General features: G+C 52.3%; 1 protein-coding gene across 1 annotated transcript in view; it reads left to right on the top strand.

The window, feature by feature from the left end:
* Positions 1 to 4,863: 4,863 nt before the first annotated feature.
* Positions 4,864 to 27,383, top strand: part of CCDC57 (coiled-coil domain containing 57) — a 107,916-nt gene continuing 85,396 nt past the window's right edge. The window contains exons 1-3 of the mRNA XM_081219963.1: positions 4,864 to 4,917; positions 17,739 to 18,153; positions 19,573 to 19,681. Of these exons, the coding sequence (XP_081076089.1) occupies positions 17,747 to 18,153; positions 19,573 to 19,681 (516 nt within the window). The 5' untranslated portion in view covers positions 4,864 to 4,917; positions 17,739 to 17,746. The remainder of the gene's footprint in view (positions 4,918 to 17,738; positions 18,154 to 19,572; positions 19,682 to 27,383) is intronic.

The following is a 27,383-nucleotide window of genomic DNA, read 5'->3' as shown; positions in this document are numbered from 1 at the left end:
CCTTCCTCTGGGGTCCTCTCTTTCCCTCACGCCCACATCCAGGCCTGGGCAAGTCCTGCAATTCCTCATGCCCTAGGCCGTGGACCCCCAAGCCTGGGAGAGCCTTTGCCCACGCTGGTGCCTGGAACAGAGTAGGAACTCCAGGAATGCAGGTGAGTGAGGACATTCGGGAAAGGGCACCTTCACACACCATCCAGCCTCCTCTCCACCCCTGCAGCCCATTCCTCACTCGCGGCCAGAGGCAGACTCCCAAAGCACCCCTGGCCCAGGCCTCTGTCTCTCTTCCTTGGCTATCATTCAGGTCTCCCCTGCTCAGGTGGGCTGCCTGGTGGCCCAGGTAACTTAGCCCTAGGCACGCACTCTGCACCTGACCTTGCTTTGGCTGCTTCTCTCGACCTTACACTCACCGGGGATCTGCGTACCTTCTGGGAGGTGAGCTGGGTGTGGGCCCACCTCGTTACTTGATTTTGCTCTCTAGGGCTTGAACTCGGCTCACCTGGGCTGCCCCCTCCCAGGTGATACCCGGATTTACAGCTTCCCACTAATCCCCCTAATCTCAACTTGGAGCATCTCAGCCCCAGGGGACAGAGGTCATGACCCAGCCTGGCACACAGAGGCCCGGGAAAGTTCTCCTGAGGTGGAGGATGGAAGTCTCAGCCCGACCCTGCCCTTGGCCCTCACCAGGCCAGAATGGCTGGCTGGAGGACGCAGACAGGCCTTGGCAAGGAACCAGGCCCGGGAGCCACCGAGGGGGCTGAGAGAGTTGGGCTGGGCTGCGTGCCAAGCTCTAAGCATCCCTGCAGCTGCCGGGAGGGCGAGGCCTTGCCCAGCCTTCCTGTGCCGACCGCAGTCCTCCTCTGCCCGGTGACTCAGCACAGCTCGGCGGAACGTCTGGGGGCACTCAGGAGAGGGTGGAACGAAGCCAGTGCCTTGCCCCTTAAGCGCCAGCTCACGGGTGGTTTGCAGGGAAGCGTGAGGGTGGGTCCTGTCCCTGCTCTGCTTGGCCACTCGAGCCCCCGTCTCCCCTCACCTTGGTTTCCTCACTTTCACTCCAGAGGGCGGACCTCACGGTCTCTGGGGACTCGGTTACTGGAATCCCTCAGCCTCCCCGAATCCCCTCAGAGGCCGCAGTTGGCAACAAAGTGAGGTGGACATCAGCCCCCTGGGCAAGACGGCTGTGGGGGTCGGTTGACCTGGCGAGGTGCACCCCCCCTTGGTGCCCACTTGTCGGGCAGCTTGTCCTTTTGACCACGGCCTCACAGGGAACACCTCTCTCTGTCCTGCCCATGTCCATAGCCCTGCCTCTGCCTCCAGGCCTCAACCTCTAGGAAATGGCTATATTGGGCCCCCTGGTTCTCGTGTCCCTTCCAGGAGCACCGTACTTCCCACCAGTGTCCCTTCCTGGTTGTGGCGCCATGAGGACGCCCTCCCCTGCCCCAGCCTGCCGCCCAGTTCACAGGGCACCCCTTGTTTGGCGGGGGCAGGGACCATCCAGCTGGCTGTCCATGGCCTGGCACATACTGGTAGCGGGGGGGTGGGCAGTGAAGGACATCTCTCCCACTGAAGCCTCCCAGCTGGTCCCTGTTTCCTCAGGACCCCACCCGGGAATTTGCCCACCTGCTTCTGGTGGTCCAGAGGGGCACACAGAGGCCCAGGCAGCAGGTGGCAGCCTGGCCTTTCCTGCCCTGGGGCCTGTGAGCAAGTGGATAGGTCATTGCAGCCTAACACAGGCACCTTCCTAATCCGAGGGGGAAGTGACTTGCTCAAAGCCATGCAGGTTGGTGCCTAAGCTGGCCCCACCCAGATCCCTGTGCATTTGGGACCCCATGAGAGGCCTGCAGCAGGGCTCCCACTGTGGGGTCAGCTCCTAGCACTATGAGCCCCACGGCCAAAAATTGGAGGAAGGACCTGGAGTCATGGGCAGTCAGAATGGGGGCCTCGTCGGGCAGCCCCTGGTACTCCCTTGGGGGGCACTGTCCTGGGAGGGCATCCAGCTGCCAGGCCAGGCTGCCCACACAGGGGTCACTTGATGATCACCAAGGGCAGGCTGTATTCTGGGATCTGGGAGCCACAGCCCAAACCCAGCCCTTTGATGCGTGGCCATCCTGGTTTATACCACCCCACAGCGAGCCGGCTTGCCACCCAATGTTGACATCTGCTCTAAGCTTAGGTGCTGGGGGCGCCAGTGGGAGCAGGACGGCTGACCATGCCCAGGCCGGCAGACTTGGCCCACTCCTGAGCCCCCTGGCCTCAGTTTCCCCATCTGTAAAGTGGAGAGAGTTCTAGAATCACCCAAAGTGTGGCTTTGAGGGCTTCATGCGATATAGGGGCCACCCCACATGACAGGCCGGGAAGCAGGGCCCCCTCAGAGCCCACTGGCTTCTCAGGAAGGTCCAGCACTAGCCCTTTGCTGGCCCTTTAGTGTCCCTGCAATGTTGTTATTGTCCCACAAGCATTGTACCCTCACAAGCGCCAACTGTATGCTTGGGGCGAGGGGGCAGTTTGATCCTGGCTATGCTAGTCATGAAGGGGCTGGGCAGGGTCCCTTAACCTCCACTGTTCTGTTACCACATCTGTGAGGGGTGACCACAGGGTGGCCTGTGGGGAGCTGGCCCTGGGCAGATATCATCCCAGGCAAAGCAGTCTGTAGCAGGTTGAATGGTGGCCCTAAAAAGACGTGTTCTGGTCCCAGTACCTTAGGATGTGACCTTCCTTGGAGATAGGGTCTTTATAGATGTAATTAGTTAAGATGAAGTCACATGGGAGAAGGGTGGGCCTAACCCAATAGTTCTGGTATCCTTAGAAAAGAACACATGTGAAGACAGACACAGGAGGAAGACCACGTGACGACGGAGGCAGAGAGTGGAGCGACGCATCGATGGGCTGAGGGGCACCAAGGACTAGCACCAGTAGTCACCTGAAGCTGGAAAAGGTAGGTCGGGATTCTATCCAGGGCTTTTGGAGGGAGCAAAGCCCTGCAGACACCTTGATTTCGGCTTCTGGCCTCCAGAACTGCCGTCTCAAGCCCCCAGTTTGTGGTCACTGTTATAGTGGCCCCAGGACAGACACACGGCCAGTCAGCATTGGCAACAGTGGGGATGCAGCAGGCTGGCCGAAGGGTCACCTGCCTTGCAGTGTGCGCACAGGGCATTCTGGGTGGAGGAGGGGGTCTGGACAGGATGGTGGGCAGGTTGGGGGGGACAGGCTGGGAGAACGTGGGGTCTGGCCTGACCTGTGGGGAGACCAGGCAGAGAGCTGGGTAGAGAGTACTCAGCATGTCCCTCCTCCCCTCCACGGGCATCTACTGGGCTCCTGGACATGGGGCACAGATAAGGGGCCGAGCTCCGGAGCCCAAGTGGACAAATTTGCAGACCTTAGAGGGCCTGTGGGGCCCGCCAGGAGTGACAAGGCCCCTCTCGGGGTGGTGAGGGCCTGAGCTCTCAGCAGGGCCCACTGCCGGCCTCCATCATTTTGTGGGCTGTGTGATGTGCAGGGGCAGGTGAGTACCATACCTCTCTGGGCCCAGCACCCCAGAAGCCTTAACTGGGGCTCAGGTGAGGGAATCAGCGATGTTGGGCAGTTGAAATGGTAGAAGCTGGCCCTGCCACAGGAATCAAGGCCATGCTGCTCCTGGGCCACCCTTAGGGTTAGTGCTAGGGTCAGGGTCAGGGTTGGGGTTATTGCAGGGATAGGGTTACAGTTGGGTGGGTCAGGATTAGGGGTTAGGATTAGTGTTGGGGTTGTCACAGGGTTAGGGGTTAGGGTCAGGGTGAGGGTTGGGGTTAGGTTTAGTGTTGGGGTCAGGGTCAGGGCTTGGGTTAGGGTTACTGTTGGGGTAATTGCAGGGATACGGTTATGGTGGGGTGGGTCAGGTTTCGGGGCATAGATGGTGAGGTGCAGGGCTCATATTTATTGTTAGGATTTGTCTTTATTCAAAAGGGTGTATCCTCTTGGCCCTTTGGGTTTACATAGATACACCCCAGAGGCCCTTCACTGGGGCTGAACTAGCACCCATGTAGTTCACATGTTGTTTCTGATCCTCAAATCTATGAGGAATGGAGGGTGTTATCCCTAGTTTATGGAGAAGCAAACAGAGTCCCAGAAAGCTGTAACAAGAGGAGCGGAATTGGGATTTGAAGCTGGACTGTCAAGCAGGTTACCCTGGTCTGGAGGCAGTGAGGCTGCCCAGGGCCTATGGGATGTAGGTTAAAGGTCATGGGGACCCTCTGTGGCTCCTCCAGGCAGGCAGGACTATTTTCACGTGGTTTCTGTGCACTGATAGGATCACATCTTTCATCTTCCATGAGGCTTGAATTATTGATCTGCCTGATATTTAATAACCCCTGGACCTCCCTCCAAGAGCTGCCTCCTAAAACAGAGGGTTGGAACTTTTGTCCAGCACTGGCAGGAACAGCTTGGCGACTGGCCCAGGGCAGCCAGAAAGCCATCAGGGTGGAGAAAACACAGATGGAGAGGAGAGGCTGGACCAAAGACTATGTCCCCCCGCCTCTGTGCCCATCACTGCCTCTGTGCAGCCCGGGCCCCTCCCCTCCCAGGTACAGTACCGCCCCCGCTCCGTGCAGTCCCACATCCAGACCCGTCGGAGCCGCCAACAGCTTCGCGGCTGCGAGACGGGCAGGATCGCGGAGCCCAGCTGGACGAGGGGGGGCCTGTCGCGACGGGAAGCCTCGGCCGCCTCCCGTCCACCCGCCACCCACTGAGAGTGCTAGGCCTTCCTCCCTCGGCTGCACCTGCGCGCGGGCGGGGCGGGAGGAACCCGGAACCTGGCGTCGGGGCTCGCGTTTCCAGCCGGCGGGATCCGAGCAGTGCACCGAGCGCGCCCGGATAGCGGCAGGCGGACTCGGGTCACCATAGCAACGCGGCGGGACTGGAGGCTGCTCGTAGCAGGAGTTCTGGGTAAGGCGCGGACGCGGGAGTGGCGCGGGGGGCAGCCGTGGGGCATCAGGGGCCCGCAGCGCGGGAGGCTGCGGCCTCTCGGCTCGCTTTTCGCGGGCGTCTTTGCTTTCCTTGGAAAAACCCGAGACGTTCAAGTCCTGCCAGACGCAGTGCGCTGGGTGGGAGGGCCGGGGGCGTTCGCTGCCGGCACGCTTTGTTTCGAGTGCTCTAGTGTTAATTCGACCCCTCCAGGAACCTGAAGAGGTGGGCGCTGCAGAGATGAGAGAGTTTACCCCTGTTCCACAGCCGGTGAGGACGGGTTCAAACCCAGGCAGCCTGGTCCAGAGTGATTTTTTTTTTTTTTTTGAGACTTACAAAAGAGTTGCAAAAGGAGTACAAAGATTGCCTCTGTACCTTTTGCCGGGATTCCCCCAAATGTTAACCTCTTATGTTACCATAGTTCATTTTAGCAAACTGAGGAAACTAATACAAAACCATGATCTAATGTATAGGATTTATTCACTCAGCAGTTATCCCACAAATGACTTTACTCTTTTACAAGATCCAATCCAGCACCATCCGTGTTTTCTTTGTCTTCTTATTCGTTAATCTGGAGCACTTCCTCTGTCTTTCCTTGACTTTTATGAGTCAGTTATTTTGCAGAATGCCCCTCAGTTTGGGTTTATCTGATATTCCTTTATGATTACTTTTAAGTTACGCATTTTTATTAAGAAAAACCTTACCAGTGAAATTGTGTTTTTCTCTGCATCTTATCAGGAGTCATCTGATGCTGATTTGTCCCATTACTGCTGATGCTAACTTCAGTCGTGTATTTTAGGTGATGTCTACAAGGTGTTTCCCTCATCAAGTTACCATTTTTCCCTTTCTAAATAGTAAATATCTTGTTTATAACCATACTGCCAACGAGTAATTTTAGCATCCAGAAGTGAGCATTTTCTGAAACAATTATAAGTGTTGCATTTGCCACATGGTAATTTTTCCATTTCCATTATTTCTGCTTTTATAAGTTGGAATTGTACTGTAAGGAAGAACTTTCCATATTTTAATTTGTTCAGTTATTTCTTGGTATAGGCATTTTAATTTTATTTTTATTTCATAGGTTATAATCCATTACTATCATTTATTTTGTTGCACTGTTGTCCAGATTTGGCCCATTCAAGTTGGCCTCTGTCCTTTTAGCCTGTCCTCAACATTTTGAGCACTTACTTATTTTCTGACACCACAAGATATTCTGGACTCATTTTGTGCTTTCCTTGACTTAGCCTGGAGTCAATCATTTCTCTAAGGAGTGTTGGTTCCTTTTAGTTTAGATGTTTTTTTTAGAAACCAAGATCTGGGGGAGGTATGCTCATTGCTACTGGAGTGTCATTGCTTTTTGGCTTTCTCAGAGGGTGAGCTGGGAAACATATATTTGTGTACACTATATACATCCATATCTATTTCTGTATCCATATATCTGTACATATTAAAAACTGAGTTTATACTGATACTTCCAATCCATCACCACAGGGTTCATTCTACGTTCCTTTTCCTCTAACTCTGGCTCCTATTGTCCTCAGTACATTTACCTTTTTGCTCAATCCTAGACTGCATATAAAGTAATTTCAGTATTACCAATCCATATTTCTGTGAAAAACAAACCTACTAAAGTATAATATTTGCATGTGGTTGTTTTTGTTTTTTTCCTTAGAATATATAGTTAAAATGCTGTTTTACAAAGTTGTCTTAGTGTGTTTATGTTACTAATCTGCAATAAAGTGAGGTTCATTTGTTTCTGATTATATTTCACTTTGAGTCCTTTTGTGTGTGTGTGTGTGTGCTGCAGTGCACGCCTTGTAGGATCTTAGTTCCCCGACCAGGGATTGAGCCCAGGTCCTTGGCAGTGAAAGCACAGAGTCCTAACCACTGGACCGCCAGGGAATTTCCGAGTCCTTATTGATTTTAAGTTTTGGTATGTGAAACATTTATGTGGTTCTAAAAGTGAGCACAGTATCAGCTCTTAACTACAAGACTATTCAAACTTCTATTTTATCATTTATTCACTTTTTTGCGGGGAGAGGCAAGGGAATCTGGCAGCTGTAAATGCAAATAAAAAAGCACTCTGGGGCTTCCCTGGTGGCGCAGTGGTTGAGAGTCCGCCTGCCGATGCAGGGGTCACGGGTTCGTGCCCCGGTCTGGGAAGATCCCACATGCCGCGGAGCTGCTGGGCCCGTGAGCCATGGCCACTGAGCCTGTGCGTCCGGAGCCTGTGCTCTGCAATGGGAGAGGCCACAACAGTGAGAGGCCCGCGTACCGGGAAAGAAAAAAAAAAACAGAAAAAAAAAAAAAAAAAAGCACTCTGTTCCCCTCACTGTCGCAGTATCCCTCACCCCAAGCAAGTTCCAGTGATTGAATTAAGATCTATCTGCTGCTCATCTCTTTCAGGTTTTACAAATGGTCATGGGTACTTTTTGGCAGTCAATGAAGGACAGGAGAAAAGGCTTGGGTCATAGGCCCCTAATTTTCAACCCCTCGATCCCCTTAAAAATTGTCTATACCGAGTTTAGTTCACGCTGGGATTCCAGAGGGTGCCAGCACTGAATCCCCTGTCCTGAGTGCAGAGATGAGCCACCTCTGGACTTTTCTTTCAAGTCCCACAAAAATGTTTTATAAATTCAGCTTATTGAATATATTCACAGAGCACCAGTAAGACAACATGCCTTACCAAAGTAGATTTGGGTTTTCTGCGTTAGGAATGGTGGTTGAGTGGAAAGCCAAATGTATCTGGAGCCACAGTCCTTCAGGGGAAGGAGATAAAAAGAAACCTCTGCTTTAGGTGTCTCCTTGCCTAGCCATTGTGCCTAAATGGCTTGTTTGTGAGCGTCTAGGGACTGACTTTTAGCCTTTACAAATGGTCCTTTTTTGTACATTTTAGAGTTTGCAACTGCTTATGTTTTACTGAGGTCATGCCATGTTTTTTCAGTAAAGTACTTGTCAAGTGTTTATTCTAAAACAATTGCTCCAAGTTTTTGGTCAGACAAAAGTGTGATTAGTTCTACGGTCACATCTGCAATTGGGTAGCCTGTGGGCTCCTCCCTGATTTGGTCATCTTGGCAAGGGATGAGATTGGCAAGGATGAAATCATCCTCCCAGACTCCTTACTGTATACCCAGCTCGTAGTCGCTGCAGCCAGCTTGCTGGAGAGGTGGGGCCCCACCAGGGCGGGGCAAGCCCCTCTGCAGAGCCCACTTGGCTTGGAAAGCTCTTTCTTTTCCATGGAGCTCCTTTTCATATATGGTTTCTTAGGCCTCATCCTTTGCCCCAAACTCTTGTAAGTATGATGTCGGCTGTTAGGAGATGCTTGGCTATAGATCCTCCTTGCAGCCCTGGCCCTGTCGTAATCTGTGAAGAGACACCTCAGAGTCTCTCACTGCCTGGACGTGCCAATTTCTGAGCCTCTTTCTCAATGCTCCGCTTGATCTGACAAGGCTGGGCCTGCATGGTCAGGGTCAACTGCTGCAGACCACTGCTGGGTTTTGGGTGAGAGAGTAAGTGAGTGCCCGAGCTCTTCCACACCCCACTGTATAGTCTGTGGTGGCATCTTGACACCAGGGGTGCATTCGAACTCACTCATGACTGAGGTGGTCTTCAGATAGGGCCTCTGCTGCTTGTGTCTGTTTGCAGCCTGCAAATTTTCCATGTTTGGGAAACCATGGCTTTCATGAGGAGTCATTTCCATCTTCCTAAGACCGAGAATTTCCAAGTGCCTTTCAGAACTAACAGGTAAATATCCCCCTTAGATTAAAAAAAAAAAAAGTTTACAAAGCTCAGCATTTTACAGATGAGAACATCACAGTGATGAGATGACCTAGCACAGTCCTGGTCCATCCCCTGCTGACCCCACTGCTTCTCTTAGAAGACTGTGAATGCCGTGGGCCAAGACGAGTTGACCGTGCGCTCCCCCCGCCCTTCCCAGAGATTTCTCCAGTTGCCCCAGAAGTTTTGTGCGGTCTCTCCTGAAAACTGGGTGCTTGCTGGGGATGCCTGCTGGCTGACAGACAGATTGGGTCCAGATTTTGAATCTGTGACCTTTAATAAAAGCCGATTATTCTCAGCCTTGGGGCTTTTAGGATTTGTGACGGATGCAGGGCAGTCTGTCCGTGATGGGGTGGGAGGGAACGGAGCATGAGCACTGGGCACGTCGAGGTCCAACGGAGCGTACACAGTAGAAGCTGGTTTCTCTCTGGGGACCGGCTGGAGGTCCAGAGGGAGCTGTGGTGGGCAAGATGGGCCAGGCCCCATCCTAGGGGTCTTCATATACTGTGCCAAACAGGTTGAACTTTCTTTTGAAAAGGCCACGTGCCATGGGCACAGTATCACGTGGTCAGATTTCTGTACTAGAAGAGCAGTTTCCATGGGTGGCTGTGTGACCAATGCATTTAAGAGGCGAGCCTACGGATGGTCCTCAGAGGAGGGAGGCCCGTTGACGTCACAGACCTCCGTGTGCTCTCTCTGTAAAGAACCGCAGTGATGACTCATAGGCATGTCATCAAGATCACAGTAGCATCGACATCATTTAAAGTTGTGTATTTGCTTAAATCCTGATTCTTTGCCTGTGAGTGTGCACAGGCATGTGGGTGGTCTGTGTGTACACCGATTTCTGTTGACAAGACTATGCCAGATCCCAGAACTCACTAGGCCACGCACCAGCTCGCACTCACGCAGCCCCACTCTAGTCAGCTGGCTTTGTGCATATGTTGGGTTTTGGGGGGCCAGCCATTAGACGTCAGTTACTGTGGCTGAACGCCCAACTGTGGAGGTCACCGAGTCACCTTGTTATTCCACTCCGGGCTTTTCTTGAGCTTGGTGGCCAGGCTGACCTGCTGGAACCCTGGTTTCCCAGTGGTCCTGGGAGGCTTACAGCCAGGGCAGAGGCCACGGGCTGAGCAGGATGTGTAAGCCTCCTGAAGGCTGAGCAGAGCCCCTTCCTGCCTTTCCCTCTGGGCAAGGCCTCCCTGACCTCTGACCTGAGCAGCCCTGCGTCTCCGGCCACGCTAGTGATGGGGGAAGTTACCTCCTCTGCCCCTTTGTTTCTGTGCATCTCTGTCTTGTCCCAGTAAGGATGACAACCCGTTGGTGTGGGGACCTGGCCCCTATGTCTCCAGCAGGTGAAACAGCACCTGACATGTAGTAAGTGCTAAATAAATACTTGTTAAATGAATGAATGAATGAATTTAAGAAAGTTTGCTATGTTTATGGGAATTTTACATTACTTAGTATCATTTTTTTTCTGGCTACAATGATATACATCCTAAACGGAGTAGTAACAAACATTTGTTATCTCCTTCAAGGTGCCAGGGATTGGGGTACAGAACAGAGTGTGGTGACCTCAGGACATACCTGGGGAATCCCCTCGGCTGTCTACGTGGGGGAAATACTTGGCAACTGACTGAAATGGAAGCCAATAACTCCAGTTTTTACTGAACTCAAAACTTTTTAAAGTGAATGTCCTTAGTTTTCCTGCAGTTCATTGATACATCCAATAACACACTTAAAGATCAAGTTACTGTTGATCTAGAGTGACCGAATCTGAAGGGAGAGGGCTGGCGATCAGAGTGTGGGGTGCTTGGGTACTGGCGATCAGAGTGTGGGGTGCTTGGGTATTTTGGAGCGGGGGAAACCATGGACGGGGTAGCAGAGGTGGGCCAGGCACCTCAGCGGATGCAGGGCCATCCTCTGTGGTAGAGCCACCTGGGCTCTGAGACCACCTAGCACACAGGGTTGTGGGTACTTTAAGGAAGCCGAGCTTTTGGAGGAGGAGGAGGAGTGGTTTGGAAGGGCCCTGGGGCAACAAAGATACCTGCCTCCCCATTTCCTCTGCTGTAGCTCCAGAGCCCCATGTTTATGTGTTGTCATGTGATAGTTTTTACCATTTAGTTATTTAGTACATACTTTTGAGTGCCTCCTGTGTGCTGGAGTTCCAAGTATGGGATACCATGTGGAACGTGTAGGGAAGAATGATAACATAAGCAATAATCCACCTGCTCCTGATAAGTGCCGCGCAGAGAATTTGGATAGGTCTACGGCATTGCACCAGTTCGGGTCGAAGTTGAGGGGGGATTTCCTGGAGTGACCCTTGAGTTGGTCTCAGTGACAGGAAGGAGCCTGCATGTGGGTTGGGAGGAGCATTCCAGGCAGAGGGGCAGCCTGATTGAGATTGACTGACGGGGGGTGGGGGGAACCATTCAGCCCATCCGAGCCCTGAATGCAGCGATCGAGGTGTTGTAAGTGGACCGAGGAACGGGAAGCACTGCTGGGCGGGGCAGTTAGGCTTTTTTTTTTTTTTTTAAAGATTCCTTGGGTGGCTCCGAAAGGGCAAGTGTGGAGCAGTGGGGCCAGTTCAGGGTCTGGCGTCAGCGAGACTCCAGGTGAGGGATGGTGGTGGCCGAGGTGTGGTGGGGGGATGGGAGACGGCAGGAAATCCAGGCTAGTTCCAGGTGTTCAGCTTGGGCAGCTGGGTGGAGAGGGGTGCCGTCGGCGAGCTGAGGGCAACAGGGGCGGGGGCGTGCAGAATTGAGGGGGGCGGGCTCAGGGTTTCTGTCAGCACCCTATTCACTCGAGATGGCAAGCAGGCCCTGGATGCATGCAGCTAAGGAGAGGCTGACGTGGCCGCACTGGGCCTGTGGGTGCTGGGCGAGGCAGGGTGCGACTGCCTAGCAGGAGAGGTGGTGGAGACCAGGGCTGTGCCCAAGGTCTGCCCCGGCAGAGCTCTGCTCAGCCCCAGAGCCCTGCGGGGAGGCCACCTCGCTGTCCCAGGTTAGGACAGCTCTATCAGGACACTGTGGAGTTCGGCCGTCCCTTCTGATGAGGACCCTGCTTCCGAGTTCGTCCTCCCTCCCTGCCCTCACACTCAGAACGCTTGCTTCCTGTCCGATGCCCCATGTCAGGGGGCGCTGCCTCCATCGAGCATTCTCAGATTCTTGGTGGACACCGAGTGGGTGTCCTACGTTTAACTCAGTTCCCACACTAACTGCCTGGGGTTAGTGCCGATCCCACAAGATGCCCCCCTTCTGGATGCCAGTTGCAAGTCCAGGTTGTCACCTATGCTTCTGCCCGGCTGCTGTAAATCAGCGTTCCCATGACCCCTCTCCTCAGGTTCAGTAATGTGCTAGAGCAGCTCACGGAACTCTGGGAAGTGCTTTACTTACTAGATCACCAGTTTATTATAAGCGGATACAACTCAGAGCTGCCAGATGCAAGACACAGGGTAAGGTGGGTGGGAGGGGCCAGGAGCTTCCACGCTCGCTCTCCCAGCACACTGCCCTCCACATCTCCACGCCTTCACCAGCCCAGAAGCTCTCCAAACCTGGTAGTTCAGGGATTTTTAGGGATGCTTTTGAAACCGTGCATAATAATTAGTCAAACCCATTCACCTGCCTTCACTAATCAAGGTAGTTTTAAGACTTGCATGTCCTCCGAGCAGCACATAGCCTAAACAATAAGATGTTTGCCTGAGTTGTTTTCCAGGAACTTGGAGTCAGCTGTGTCTAGTTCAAGCTGAGCCAGTTAAGACTGGATAGGACCACCAACCCTCCAACTGGGCATGTAGGAGTGTCCGCTTGGTGACCTTTTAACACTGGAGGGTGGAAAACTCCACCCTCAAAACGTGCAGAGGCCTGTAGCCTAGTTATACCTGTGCAGACCGATTACCAAACCTCTTTTCAATCACCTTTCCTCATGAGCTTGCCTCTGACCACCCTGCTTCTTTATTCCTGATCCCATAAATACCCCGAGCCCCTTGCCTCTGGGGAGGTGGATTTGAGATCCATTTTCTTCGCTTGATTATCTTGCAAATAAACGCCCTCTTTGCTGCAACCTTGGTGTCTAAGTGAGGCTTGTTGTGTGGGGGGCAAAGTGAACCTGGTTGCCAGCCACGAGGTAAGTCCAGAGGGACTTTTTGCCTGTGCCTCGTCGGCCCCTTGCCAGTACTGAAAGCCTGTGGAGGAGTCTGAGCAGCCGCCTGGTCTGTTTGTTCCAGGGACCGTCCCCTGGATTTCCGCAGGGAGGTGTTGCTGACCTTCAGTGCTTAGTTTCATTTTGCAGCAAAGAGACAGGTATTGGGTTTTGAGTTTTTGTGTTTGGAAGATGTCTTTTGGGTGAGGAACCTCCTTAAAGAAACGCGCCTGTGCCTGTTGCCAAAAACCTTGACTCCCTGCGCACCAATGCCGAATAGAAATACGGAGACAGAGATTTGGAGGAAAAGAAATAAGAGAGGCTTTTATTTCTCTGCCAAGCAAAGGAGAGACCTGGCATGCTGGCAAGAACTGTGCCCCTGCTCCTCGGGGAATCAGAGAAGATTTTGCATGTGGGGCTTGCAGTCCGGGTCTATATGATAAGGATCAAAAGTAGTGAAGGTCTTGCATTCTTCTTCTTCCTGCATTATTTCAAAGCAGTCACAGCTGGCGTCAGGCAGCCTGGTAATTGGGTTGTTGGGTCCCTTTGTCTCTTGGTTATTGGCCTGCGACTTTCTTTCTGAAATGCAGATGCTACAAGGGAGTGCAGGATGTCATTCACATAGTGTTAAAGAGTGATAGGTTAGCTTTGTGAAGTACAAATCTAGTTACAGACACTGCAGATTAGTAACAGTTAAAACTAGGAGTGATTAACTCTTTCAGGCCAGGTTATGTTTCTTCTCTAGCCTGTTCACTGTTCCCTTTATTTTTCTTGTTCTCAGGAGAGGGAAAACTTCATTTCTATTTTTGCTGCAACATGCCTAGATTGTTTGTCAATCCTGTCCAGACTGTGGGTTGGAGGCCCACCTGGCAGTATTTTTAAACCTGATTGATTAAACCATTAGCCACTGGTGATTGATTCAGCCTCCAGCTCCTCTCCTTTCCCTGCAAATTGGGAGGTGGAGTTGCAAGTTCCAACCCTCTGTTTCCCCTGGCAACCAGCCCCCAACAATTGGTTATCTAGGGGCTTTCCAAAATCACCTGGTTAACATAAACTCAGGTGTGGTTGAAAGAGGTTTGTTACGAATAATGGGAGACATCCTTTCACCTGGAGTTATTTCAGGAACTAGGAACAAAAACTAAAGATGCCCCTGTAGCTTCTGTCACTCAGGAAATAAGGGTTTTAGGAGCCTTGTGCCAGAAACCGTGGATGAAGACCAGTGTTTGTTACTGTATCACAACCCCACAAGGCCCTGTGGTCTCCTCCTTCTCTCTCAGCCTCTCGTGCCTGTGCCCTCTCCCTCTGCTCCTCATCTCTGGTGCAGTCACCCCGAGAGGGGCTGGGCTGGAAGGGCATGTGCCTCCTCCCCTCCGTGAGGCTGGCCTGCACCCCCAGTGGACACCGGGGAGTTGTGGACGGATGTTTGTGTCCAGACTGAGATCATCGCGGACCCCTGAGGATTAGGGGCTGCGAGGACCAGCCTTAAATGATAGTATTTGTCACACAGGTGCTGATAAAAGCATCCCCTGCACGAGTTTCTGGGGGTCGGCACAGCAGGCCTGTGGGAGAGACTCAGCCTATACTTCTTCTGTCCTCTGTGGCTGCTTTCACACAGAGTTGAGGGGCTTCAGTAGAGACCCTGTGACCTACCAAGCCCTCAATATTTACTGACTGGCCGGGAAAGGGAGAAAGCTTGCCAGGCCCTGTCCTGCACAATTTGTTTCCCTTATAGAAAAAACTACGTAAGGAATTCATTTAGATCTAAATGCCGACAGCTTCACCTGGGAAACTGCCTTGCTTTTTCCTTATGAAAGATGCAAATCCTATGATGGATCCTGTTTTCCTTTGTGCTTTGCCTTCCAGCAAGCCCTTAGTCAGATGCATTGCTCATTACTTAATAATTACCTGGCCTTTATTGCCCATTTCTAACGTTCATCGTTTGTTTCTTTTTTTAAAATCAATTTTATTTATTTATTTATTTATTTTTGATTGCGTTGGGTCTTCGTTGCTGCACACAGGCTTTCTGTAGTTGCGGCGAGTGGGGGCTACTCTTCGTTGCTGTGCACGGGCTTCCCATTGCAGTGGCTTCTCTTGTTGCGGACCACAGGCTTTAGGCATGCGGGCTTCAGTAGTTGTGGCACACAGGCTCAGTAGTTGTGAGCTCAGTGGCTGTGGCACACTAAGCTCACGGGCTTAGTTGCTCCGCGGCATGTGAGATCTTCCTGGACCAGAAATCGAACCCGTGTCCCCTGCACGGGCAGGTGGATTCTTAACCACTGCGCCACCAGGGAAGTCCCTCATCGTGTGTTTCTTATTTTACTTTCTGTGTTCTGAGCACTGTTCTGCTGAGCTGTGAGAAACAAATGTCTAAAAAGTTTGTTTCATGTTCCCACTGTCCACTGGGGTAGCCCATCACGTAACATGCATCTTCTTCCAGAAAACGCACCCTTATTGTTTCTTTAGTCCTGACAGAATATTTTGGGAGTCTCTAAATACTAACCCAGACCAGTTAGACGATTTCTACTTTACTTTTTTTTCATTTTGTTTCCAAGATGTTAATAGTAATAATTTTGATTACATAGATAATTTTTTGGTGGGGTGTGTGTGTGTGTGTGTGTGTGTTTGTTTTTTGGTTTTTTGTTGCTTTTCTCTAGAGTTTTATGAGTTCTATTATTAGTGATCACCTTTCACAGGGCAAAGAGTCCACAACTCATAAGCTAAGCAAGACTTGGGCTGTCTGAGGACAGCAGTGCTGGTGGCAGCAACTCTGCAGATGTTTGAATTGAGGTCCTACGAAGAGTTCAATCACAGTAAACCTGATGCCATCAAAACGTTGTGTAAAATGAAAAGTTTGTTCATTTCTTACCTCCACTGGGTTTTAGAAAGTAAGGTTTCATTGTAGAACTTTGTTGGTTTGTTTTTCTTTTAATATTTATTTATTTATTGGCTGCGTTGGGTCTTAGTTGTGGTGCGCAGGATCTTTCGTTGCGCACGCGGGCTCTTCGTTGTGGTGCGTGGGCTCCAGAGTGCGCAGGCTCTGTAGCTGCCTCATGCAGGCTCTCTGGTTGTGGCACGTGGGCTTAGTTGCCCCACGGTATGTGGGATCTTAGTTCCCTGACCAGAGATTGAACTGGTGTCCCCCGCATTGCTAGGCAGATGATTAACCACTGGACCACCAGGGAAGTCCCCGTTGTTGGTTTTTGTTATCAGTAATTTCAGGAGTGAAATGAACTTCATGTCTCTAAAAAAGTAGTCCTCTTTCTGGTTTAGAGAGTGTTTGCTGTAAATGTAATGTTAGAAATAAGTTTTTAAAAAGACCCTCAGGTTCTCCTGTTCCTGTTTCTGAGTTAGTTTGTGGATATTTGCTTTACACTGACCAAGGGGGACCAGTATTGATGCTGCTGGTGCCCCTTGGGAGGGGCTGCATGGAACCTCCACATCCTGCAGGGTGTCTTCACAGGCCCCTGAAATCTCGTTCCTCTGTCCAAGAGGGTTTCCATGAATGTGTATTGATCCTGTGGGTTGAGATGGCCTGGGACAGTTTGTCTTTTTCATCTTAAAAAAGATCCACTTAAAATGAATCAGACATTTCAGACTCTTTAGGGACAATGATACACAAAAGTCACTGCTGGATGCCTGCCTCAGACCCCACCTGGCCTTCCTGGAAAAGCACTCTCAGAGCCGGGCATCATTCACATGCCACCCTCTGCCCCAGAAGATGCCAGTGGCACCTGTGCCAGCCTTTATGCCTTCTGGGCCTGTTGTGTAGCTGGCGGGGCCTGACCCATGGCCTCGGACCCATTGCATAAGTCAAGCCCAGGAGATTCCTGCCCCCCCCGCCCCCACCGGCGGTTTTGCGTATCAGAATCCACCCCATCTCTGCCAGGTGATGGGACCAGGACAGTGGTGGAGGTGCCCTGGTGGGGAGCAACCCTCACCAGCCCTGCCCCTTGTGGGCCATCCTCTGTGGATACGGGAAGCAAGAGGTCTTCAGACACTTGTTGGCAATTTGACAAAGTAGTTTTATGGTGTTGAATCTAATAATTAAAAAATTGGAGTTGTGTATTATATATCTTCGTTGTTTTTTTGTTTTTTGGGGGGTACGCGGGCCTCTCACTGTTGTGGCCTCTCCCGTTGTGGAGCCCAGGCTCCGGACGCGCAGGCTCAGCGACCATGGCTCACGGGCCCAGCCGCTCCGTGGCATGTGGGATCTTCCCGGACCGGGGCACGAATCCGTGTCCCCTGCATCGGCAGGCGGACTCTCAACCACTGCGCCACCAGGGAAGCCCTATCTTGTTTTTTTAATTTTCATTTCTTTTCTAGCACTTTATTGTGTTTTACAAAAGTATCAGTGCACGATGGACTGGAAACACAAGAACAAAGGAGCCTGCTTCTGGGTGGTGAATCTCCGGGAGCCTGCATTCCAGCTCCAGGAGTAGAGCTTGGGGGTGGGAAGGGGCATCGGCTCAGGGGCCACCTGGGGCCAGTCACAGCTCAGTACTGAGCGGCCTCATTTTTTTTATTTGCAAAATGGAGAGAGCACTTTATGAAACTATTTTAAAGAACCTAGCTTTTGTAGGTGAGCAAACAACACTCCCTGTCTTTCCTTCCTCTCTTACCTCGGTGATCCTGCACTTACTTCTGCTGTAGGGTGAGGATAGGGTAGAAAGAGCCTTTGGGGTCTGGGCCCAGTATGCCCCTGCCCTGCTGGACCCTAGGGGAGCTGCCTTTGGCTCTCCAGAACTCAGGGTGTGACCAGAAAGCCAGTAACTGGCCAGAGCATCCTCCTGCTTTGGTGACAGCGATCCTTAGTTGGGGATCTGAGGTGTGTGTTGTGGAAGACAGGGTCCCTAACAGTGAACCCGTTGCCTGCCTCCTCTTTGCTGCAGCTGCCGACATGCTGCCCCCGCCCCCAGAGCAGGCTCTGAATGCCCTGCTGGCTCGCAAGGAGGAGGAGTGGCGAGCACTGCAGGCCCAGCACTCCCAGATGCAGGAGGCAGCCCTGCAGGACACTCAGCGCCAGCTGGAGGAGGCGCAGGGGAAGCTGCGACGCCTGCGGGAGGACTTTGTCTACAACCTGCGGGTGCTGGAGGAGCGGGACCGGGAGCTGGAGCGCTACGATGCTGCGTTTGCCCAGGCCCGTGGGCTGGAGGAGGCCAGGCAGGCCGAGGTGAGCGAGCTCAAGATCGAGGTGGCCAAGCTGAGGCAGGCGCTGGCCGGCGAGGCCCGGCGGGTGGAGGATCTGCAGCAGCAGTCCCAGCAGAGGCTGCAGGAACACCGCCTGGAGCTGGAGCGGGTCCACAGGTGAGGCCGGCGGACCCCACTCCCCGACCCTCCACACGCCTCCCACCCCGCAGCGCTGCCCGGCGCCCACCTGTCCAGTGTTTGTCGAGGGAAGGCAGGCAGGGCCACACCTGGATGTCTTTTTCTGGGTCCCAGTGTGGCTGAAATTAGTGGAGATTGGTTCAATTATTTGGAATTTTTCCCCATGATTTACAAATCTATATCATTATAATAAAACATATTTGAGCTTATGATTATTTTAATGGTGTGGAATATATATTAAATCTAAAACTAAGTGAGCTGACTTGAGGCAAGTCGACTGAGACCCTGAAGCTGCCATCAGGCTTGTGGGCTCCACTCCCGGTGAGAAGGGAGGTCAGGCCTCAGCTGCGCGCTCTGCTGCAGCCTTGAAGTGCTGTACACTGTTTTGTGAAGTGTCTCCTCAGGTCTTCTGCCCGTTCTTTTTCACCAAATTGGGGACATTTTCAACCGTTATTTCTTCAAGTACATTTTTGGCCCCACCCTCTTTTTCGTTCCATTCTGGGACTGCAGTGATGACGCTGTGAGTGTTACATCTTTTGTTATCCCACAGGTCTCTGAGGCTCTGCTCATTTTTTTCAGTCTATTTCTTTCTATTAACAGGTCAGGTAACTTTAGTTTTTCACTGGTTCTTTTCTCTGACATGTTCATTCGGCCTTTGAGCCCAACCAGGGTGTCCTTTGTTTTGGTTATTGTCCTCAGTTCTCAAATTCCCATTTGATTCTTTGTTACTTTTTCTTTGCTGAGAGTTTCTGATTTCCATTTGTCCTAAAACTGTGCAAAATTGCTTGTTGAAGCATCTTTATGAAGGCTGCTTTAAAGTCCTTGTTAGATCATTTCAGCATCTGTGTCATCTTGGTGTTAACATCTGTGGATTGTGTTTTCTCATTCAGGTAGAGATTTTCCTGGTTCTTGGTATGACGGGTGACTTTTGTTTTTGTTTTTGTTTTTGTTTTTGCGGTATGCGGTCCTCTTACTGTTGTGGCCTCTCCCGCTGCGGAGCACAGGCTCCGGACGCTCAGACTCAGGGGCCGTGGCTCACGGGCCTAGCCGCTCCGCGGCCTGTGGGATCATCCCGGACCGGGGCACAAACCCGTGTCCCCCGCATCGGCAGGCAGACTCTCAACCACCGCGCCACCAGGGAAGCCCGACGGGTGACTTTTGATTGTATCTTAGGCACTTTGGGAATTGCGTTGTGAGAGCCTGGATCCCACGTCACGTACTCTTCTGCAGGCAGTCACCTGTCCAGGTGCAGCATGTAGGTCCCCTGGGTCCTGCCAAAGCCACCCCCGCAAAAGTGAAGCATCACCTGTCACCTCATGTTTGCACAGGTGACCCTGAAAATGTGTAGTTTGGAGACTATTCAGTGTTACTTTTCTTAACACTGCACTTTTCACACAGTGACAGGAACAGTGAGCTGGACCAGCAGCGGGAGCAGTATGGGAACCTGAAGTGGAAGCTGGAAAGGAGGCTGGAGGAGCTGGACGGCGAACTTGCCCTGCAGCGGCAGGTAGGGCGTGGGGTCCAGTTCCTCCTCAGGTGCCCACCCTGCCCGCCCTCTCAGAAACCAAAATTGTACCAGGTGGAGAAGACCATTTTGTTAGCCGTATGGTATCCTGGGATCACAGATTTCCACTTTATGGTGATGTGTGGAGAAGTGTGATGGGGTGTCTAAATCTTCCTCTGTAGTAACTCCCCCAGGGTTCTCTTTCCTTGGAAATAGAATAAACATTTCCTCCTTTAGTTATTTTAGAAAAAAGTATTATGAAGTTAAAGTTTGAGTTATTTACTGTGGAAAAGAGCTGGGAGCTCAAGTTGTGATAATTGTACTTCTTTCAACAAAGCAGTAAATAAGTTTAAATATAGATGTGTCAACTGACAGGTGACACTTAAACCTGTCACCAAAATTTCTCCTTGGTGTCATTGAAACTCAGCCTACACGTCTGAGAGACTCAGCTATGTCGGGGTTTGGGTGAAGGATATCTTTCACACTTATGGCCGAAGTCCATGTCTGGCAGGGCTGTGTGTATACAAGGACATGGGTACCCTTGGTCTCCTTCCAGGATGTGCCAAGCTTGTGTCATCGTAGCAGTGACTGGTGTTTATGGAAACTGCCTCATGGAGCTCCTTGTGCGTGTGTGTGAATTTATCTGCTCAACACAACAGAGACACAATTTTGTTCTACATTTTCCAGATAGGGGAAACATTAAGTAACCTGCCCAAGATCCCCCTCAGTAAGTGGCGGAGCCGTAATTTGAGTACAAGACACTTCCAGTGCAAGAACTCTTAGGTACTGTCATCCTGCCCCAGGATAACAACTCGCGCCTTATTTTTATAAATTTATTTAATTTATTTATTTATTTTTGGCTGCACTGGGTCTTCGTTGCTGTGCGCGGGCTTTCTCTAGTTGCGGCGAGCAGGCGCTGTTCTTCATTGTGGTGTACGGGCTTCTTATTGTGGTGGATTCTCTTGTTGCGGAGCACGGGCTCTAGGCGTACAGGCTCAGTAGTTGTGGCTCGTGGGCTCTAGAGCACAGGCTCAGTAGTTGTGGCGCACGGGCTTAGTTGCTCCACGGCATGTGGGATCTTCCCGGACCAGGGCTCGAACCCGTGTCCCCTGCATGGCAGGCAGATTCTTAACCGCTGCACCACCAAGGAAGCCCATGCCTTATTTTTAGACTTGTGTCTGTGATATTGGAAAGGAGCTGGCTCTAGAAGTTAACCTGTCTGTGTCCTCACTTCTGCCCTCCTTGGAGTGATGCTGACTGAGCCATTGAGCTCTGAACTTGGCCCCTAGTGGATGTGCCACTGGGCAGATGTGAATGGTGTGCCTGCCTGTGCTGGTTCCTTTTCGGGCACTGGGGTCAGCGGTTCTCAAGGAGGACAGACCTGTCAGCTGGCGGACTGAGGCCTGACTGCTGGGCCCTCTGCCCCACAGCATAGCGTCAGCGTCCTGAGATAGGACGGCATCCTGATGCGCTGTACCCATCAGGCTGGAAGGCGCCTATGGACACAACTGTCCTTGTGACCGAGCTTTCAGGCACGGCCGCATCTACCAACCACGGCTGGTGGAGGAGGGGGCCCTGCCCTCTCCTTCCCCTCTTGGAAGCTTGAATTTTACTGTCCACGATGCCATCATTGCTTAGAACATTTGAAATTTCCTGCAGAGGACTTTCTTTTGGAGTCCTCAGGGACCAAAGAACTTTTTCCATTATGGGCGGGTTTGACTTTTGGAAACAAGGTCATTGGAGCCTGAGCTGAGTGATCAAGACCAGGCGTGACTCATCTAAGTCATGAGGTTTCCTCAAGTGGCACTGGAGTCCCTTCCAAAGAAGGAGTTTCGGAAGGGCTCTGGGCAGCAGTGGGAGTGTCCCAGTTAGCAGGACAGTCAGTGGCACTTGGAGGCAGCAGTGCCCTGGTGGGAGTTGTGGTCGCTGGGCTGGGTCTGTGGTGGCTTCCCAGCCTGTCCACACTCAGAGCCCTTGCTGAGACTCAGGCTTGTTCAGGCTTTGAGCCCCCTTGTCCACAAGGAGGGCACCTCCAGATGGGAGTTTTTATACCAGCCCTGTCTCTGGAAGGAAGGAAACTTGACGTCTGGACTCTCCAGCTCTGGGCTCCGTCCAGAGCTGCTGCCAGGAACTTGGGCAGCCTTTGCTGCCTAGTGTGGTTCAGGGACAGCTGGGGCTCACGCCAGCCTCAGGGCTCTGCTGCCCACGCCCGACTCTCTCTGTGACTGAAGAAAGGGCCGTATGTGCTCATCAGCTTTGTGGGCTTCCTTTGGGCTGGTTTCCCGTCTCCTTTTTCTGAAGATCTTTGTGTTCATTATTGACTTGTCAAAGGTAGAATTGATTCAATGGTAATAGTGATTTTTATTTTCAAAAAAGAAGTATAAGATGACAGGAGCTGAGTTTGTTTAATGTTTATTATGTCTGCAAGCTGTAGACTGTGGACTTAAGGTTTTTCACTGTTGGTTAGCAGTCACAGGATTAGAAGCCACTGGAGGAGAAACAATGATTTATTGATTTATTCATTTAACAAATAGATTTTGCCAGACACCATCCAGGGCCCTGGGGTTAGGGCTGAGCAGGGGCCCCACTTGCCCTGAGAGTGAGCTGGCCCTTGTGGGGGCACAGTGGACACCCAAATATTACAGGCTCTGGCTGTAGCATCCTAGGGACATCACCTGCATGACACAGGGAGGCAGGGTGGATGGGGCTGATCTTTTAATAGGCAGGTCAGGAAGGGCACCCTGAGAAGAGGACTTGTGAGCCTGCCTTCAGTTGGCATCAGAGTTCAAGTTCAAGGGGGCTGAGACAGCGGCGGTGTAGGCCTCCCAGGCCTTCGTGAGGATGGTCTTTGCTCCAAGGGAGGTGAGAAACTCTTGGGGGCTTGTGAGCCAAGTTGAGTTTTTAAAAGATCCTCTGTTGTTGGGTTGAGGACAGCCTGTGGGACTGGGGAGGCAGGGAGACACGAGGAGGCTGCCGCAGCCCTAGGTGAGAGGTGGGGGGCTTGAGCCGCTGGCAGGTTCTGGATACACCTAGACGGCAGAGCCAGTGCACACGCTGTTAGATCAGATGGGGTGAGAAGCAGGCGCCCAGGACACATCTGGTTTGGGGCTGAGTGCCTGGCGGGATGACTTGCCCTGTTTGGAGATGGAGGACCCACGCAGGGAGGATGGGGAGGGCGCTTGGTCGGGCTGCATAGGAAGTGGCTTCTGCGCTCCCAGGTGGACAAACTGGGAGGTCAGGATGGAGCAGGTGGGCCACAGGGTACAGAGCTGGGAACCTGGGGCATCCCCAAAGGGTGACTGTAGGCAGAGGAGCCATCCAGGCTGAGCTGGGGACATGGGCACAGGGCAGAGGCATGGGTGGGGGACTAGCAGGAGAGGGGCCCCCAGGAGCAAGAGAAGAGGGTGGTTGGGAGGCGGGCCTGAGCCGCGTGTCTCTGGGGTGAAGTGGGGACGGGGAGTGGACTTGGACGCAGCAGCGCGTTGCAGGGGTGGTGGGTGGTTTCTTGTTTCCTCACCAAGGACACTAAATGTTTGCCCGCTGGTCTGGACCAGGCCCTGCCTGTGCGAGGGCTTCCTGCCCCCTGGTGGCCACAGACTGCAGAACTTTGAGCAGAAACCAAGTGCTTCAGTATTTTGTAGCGTTAGGAGTGAATCTCAATGATTTTCGTATTCTGATCCCAACAAGGGTTACTCGTCTGGCCCCTTACACTTCGCCTTGCTTCTCAAGGGATAAAAAAAAGTATGTTTTCAGTTGTACTTCTGCATGATGTCTCTGAGGCCCCCCACCTTCCGAGGAGGGGAGGGAGGCTGCTATGGAGTTTATTGCAGGGCGGAGGCAGACGAGCCCATTCTTGCCGGCGCTCAGGCTGGGTTCAGCCTTCCGCGACTCTTTCCTTCAGGGAGCTGAGTCTTGTCTCTTCAAAAGCAGGGGCCTCATTACTTGGTCAGAAACCTGGAATCCTGCTAGTGTGCTGGGCTCTCCATGAGCTGTGCTTTCCAGGACGTGCATTTCAGTTTGACTCTGTCCCTCAGTGTGTGATTTCTGCATCTGTATCCAGACCTCCCGTCCATAGGGCACATCAGCCACGAGTGTCTGCTCTCCTGTCACCACTGTAAACAAGACGATAAAGGACTAAGGACAGTGAGAACCCACAGCAGTGACGGGAGCAGGAGAAGGGCCTCAGCACACGGATGAGTGAGCCTGCGCCTTCCCGGGGAGGGCGGGGGCAGCAGCTGGGGAGCGGGCCTGCGGGAAACGCAGCCAGTGGGCCTACAGACTCAGAGAGGTTAGGCCTTGGGACACCAGGGGCCATGCACGTGCAGGTGGATGTCTGTATTTGGGGCCGCGAACCACCCCGCTCATGTGCAGATGGAGTGCCCAGCAGCCAGGAGCTCCTTCCCCAGGCAGAAGCTCAGCACAGTTTTCTTTACAGAAATTGAACTACCCATGGGGAGAAGGAAGGCCACTGTGTGGGCCCTGGTGTCTGCAGTGCAGATCTGACATTAGGGAAGCAGCGCCCTCAGTCGGCTCTGCGAAGATTCAACTTAATTGAGCTGTAATTTCCTACAGTCCATGCACCCATGTTAAGCATGCAGTTCAACAAGGTTTAACACAGGTACTTGAGTAACAACCAAGACAGAACTTTCCTGCCACCCAAAGTTCCACGTGCTTCTTTGCAGTCAGGGAGCAGCACCCCTGGCACCGGCCCCACTGGCCTGCTTCCTGCCACTTGCAGCGAGATCTGTCTTTCGGAGAGTCCTGTGAGAATGGAGCCACGCACTGTTCCCTTTTTTGTCTGGCTTCTCTCTCAGCATGACGTGTCTGAGGCTCATAGTTGTCATGTAGTTGGCAGCTTGTTCCTTCTCGGTGCCAGTGCTGTGTTGTGTGGAGGTGCTAGTCTCTTTCCGTTCTCTGTCAACGCACATTTTGGACACTTGGGTCATTTCCAGTTTGGGTCCATTTCGAATGAGGCTGCTGTGAGCATTCTTGGCCGTCTTTGAATGGACACAGGCTACACAACCAGGAGTGCAATGTCTGCGATGTGTACTACGGCTGTGAGTAACTTTTTAAGAAACTGCCAAGCTGTCCTCCAAGGTGGTTGTAGCGTCACATTCCACCAGCAACAGATTAGAGTTCTAGTTGCTCCCCGTCCTTGCTGGCACTTAGTGTTGTCAGTCTTTTTCTCTTTAGCCAGTCTAGTGGCTGTGTAGTAGTGTCTTACTGTGGTTTTAATGTGCTTATCCCTGATGATCAAAGATTAAGCATCTTTTCACACGCTTACTGGCCATTCATATATCCTTTATGAAGTGTCTGTTCAGCTTTCTTGTACTTAAAAAAATTGGGTCATTTGTCTTTACATTACTGATATGTAAGAGTTATGCATATATGTTCCAGAAACAAGTTCTTAGGTATATATATTTCAAATGTTTTCTTCCAGGACTTCCCTGGCAGTCCAGCGGTTGAGACTCTGCGCTTCCACTGCAGGGGGCATGGGTTTGATCTCTGGTCGGGGAACTAGGATCCTGCATGCCACGTGGTGTGGCCAAAAAAAAATTTTTTTTTCCTCCCATTCTGTGCCTTTCCTTTCCCTTTTTGTAACATTCCCTTATGAATAGCAGGTGTTTTTTTGTTTTCTGGGTTTTTTTTTTGCGGTACGCGGGCCTCTCACTGTTGTGGCCTCTCCCGTTGCAGAGCACAGGCTCCGGATGCGCAGGCTCAGCGGCCATGGCTCACGGGCCCAGCCACTCCACGGCATGTGGGATCTTCCCGGACCGGGGCACAAACCCGTGTCCCCTGCATCGGCAGGCGGACTCTCAACCACTGCTCCACCAGGGAAACCCAGCAGGTGTTTTTAATTTCAACATCCCAGTGAACTTTTTATTGCCTCATTCCTGAGTAGGAGCATATAACTGAGGCAGGATTACAAGACAGAGAAATGCCAGCAACATAAGAAGAGGCCCAGACGAACAGGGAAAATGACCCTGGGTAGGACAGAGATGATTCCTGAGACAGTGATCCTAAAACCCACCGCCGTGTGATCAGCTCAGGTGTGAGGCAGCACGGTGGCCCGTGTGGCCCTGCCCGTGCTAGGCTTGCCCGGGCATGGCGATCGGTTGTCCGTGTTGGTCTAGTTGTCTGTGTGGGCAGCTCTGGTGCTGTGGCCTCCTGGGCCCCGCAGGCGGTGCCAGTGATCCTGCAACTCCTGTCAGCCCAGTCCTGGAGGATGGGCCAGGAGAGTAGCCACCTTCCTGCTCCCAGGGCAGGGGCTGGCTATTTCCCTCCTTCCCATGAGGCTCTTCCTGTGTCGTTCCCCCAAGGTGAGAACTTGAGCCTCTTGGGAATGGGGTGGGGACAGAGCCAGCCACTCATCCCATTATATCTTCATTTTCAGTGTCTAAGGGCACATTGTGGAGGCTTCCTGAGATCAGTGCCCCCAGGGGTGTACTTTGCATCCATAACTCAGGATGCCAGGAGGAAGGGCCAATCATAACAAGAAAGAATTTTGACAATTATAAGTATGTATAGAGCCTTCCCTGGCCATCCAGTGGTTAAGACTCCACACTTCCAATGAGGGGGCCCGGGTTCAATCCCTAGTCAGGGAACTAGATCCCCCATGCCATGACTAAGAGCCCATATGCAGCAACGGGGATCCCGCGGGCCTCAGCTAAGACCCAGTGCAGCCAAATAAATAAATAAATATTTAAAATTTAAAAAATAAAAGTATATATAAAGAAATTAATTCAGAAAATGGAAAAAAGACACAGAAAATCCAAGAGAGAATTTAAGAGACATGGAGGATAAATCCAGGATTCATCTAACAATACAAATTCCAGAAACATACAGCAGAGAACAGGAAGGTGTCAGACTATCAAGTAAACATCATAGCCACTTCTCAGGGTGAGGACTTCAGACTGAAAGGGCCCCCAGAGCCACGAGCAAAAGGGGTTTCAGAGGAACAAAGAGGGGATGCTGCAAACGTCCAGGAAACCTGTAGAGGCAGAGCCTGGCCCAAACTCCTCAACCTCAGCTTGGGACAGAAGACACGGGACAGGGTCTTCAGCGCTGTTGGGGGAAGAGGTGTAAGCCCGGGACCCTGGGGCATGAGGGTGTGGATGCCTCTGGCTGGGTGACAGCGTCTCAGGAAGTTACTAGAGTGTAACTACTGAGCGAGCCCTGTGCAGCGTGGCTGTGTGTCGGGGCTGAGGGGTCAGCCTTTAGCTGCCTCTGTTTCCCCTTTGAGTTCAGAACATTGAGAACCAAGAGACGGAGTGGAGGAGGCTGCCAGGAGAATGGGGGCCTGAGCTGGGCGGGTCCCCAGGACTGGGTGGCCCCAGTCACAGGGCTGAGCTGGCAGCCTCACCTGGAAGCCCGTGACTCTGAGAGAGGGGGCAGGGAAACCGAGGGCAGCTCCCACTCCAACCCCCCGGGAGAAGGCCGAGTGGGGCAGGGGATCGCGGGCCTCTCACCCTGATGGGAGCTCTTGAGGTGGGGAAGGAGGTCCTTTTCAGCAGGAGTAAACCAGGAGAGAGGAAGAGGGCATCGAGGAATACCGAGGACCGCCTAGGGGAGCTGTGAGTCTCGGGCCTGGATGCTGGCTGTGAGGCAGCCCAGGGAGGGACCAGATGGGCATGGAGACTGAGGGCCCTGGAGGGACCACACCCCAGGAGAAGAAAGGGTCACATTATGGGGTGTGTCCTGGGAA

This window comes from Mesoplodon bidens (assembly GCF_964165515.1).
Source record: "Mesoplodon bidens genome assembly, chromosome: 19".
Classification (NCBI taxonomy): domain Eukaryota; kingdom Metazoa; phylum Chordata; class Mammalia; order Artiodactyla; family Ziphiidae; genus Mesoplodon; species Mesoplodon bidens.
The sequence above is the reverse complement of the archived record's forward strand: the minus strand, read 5'-3'. Positions and strand labels throughout refer to the sequence as shown.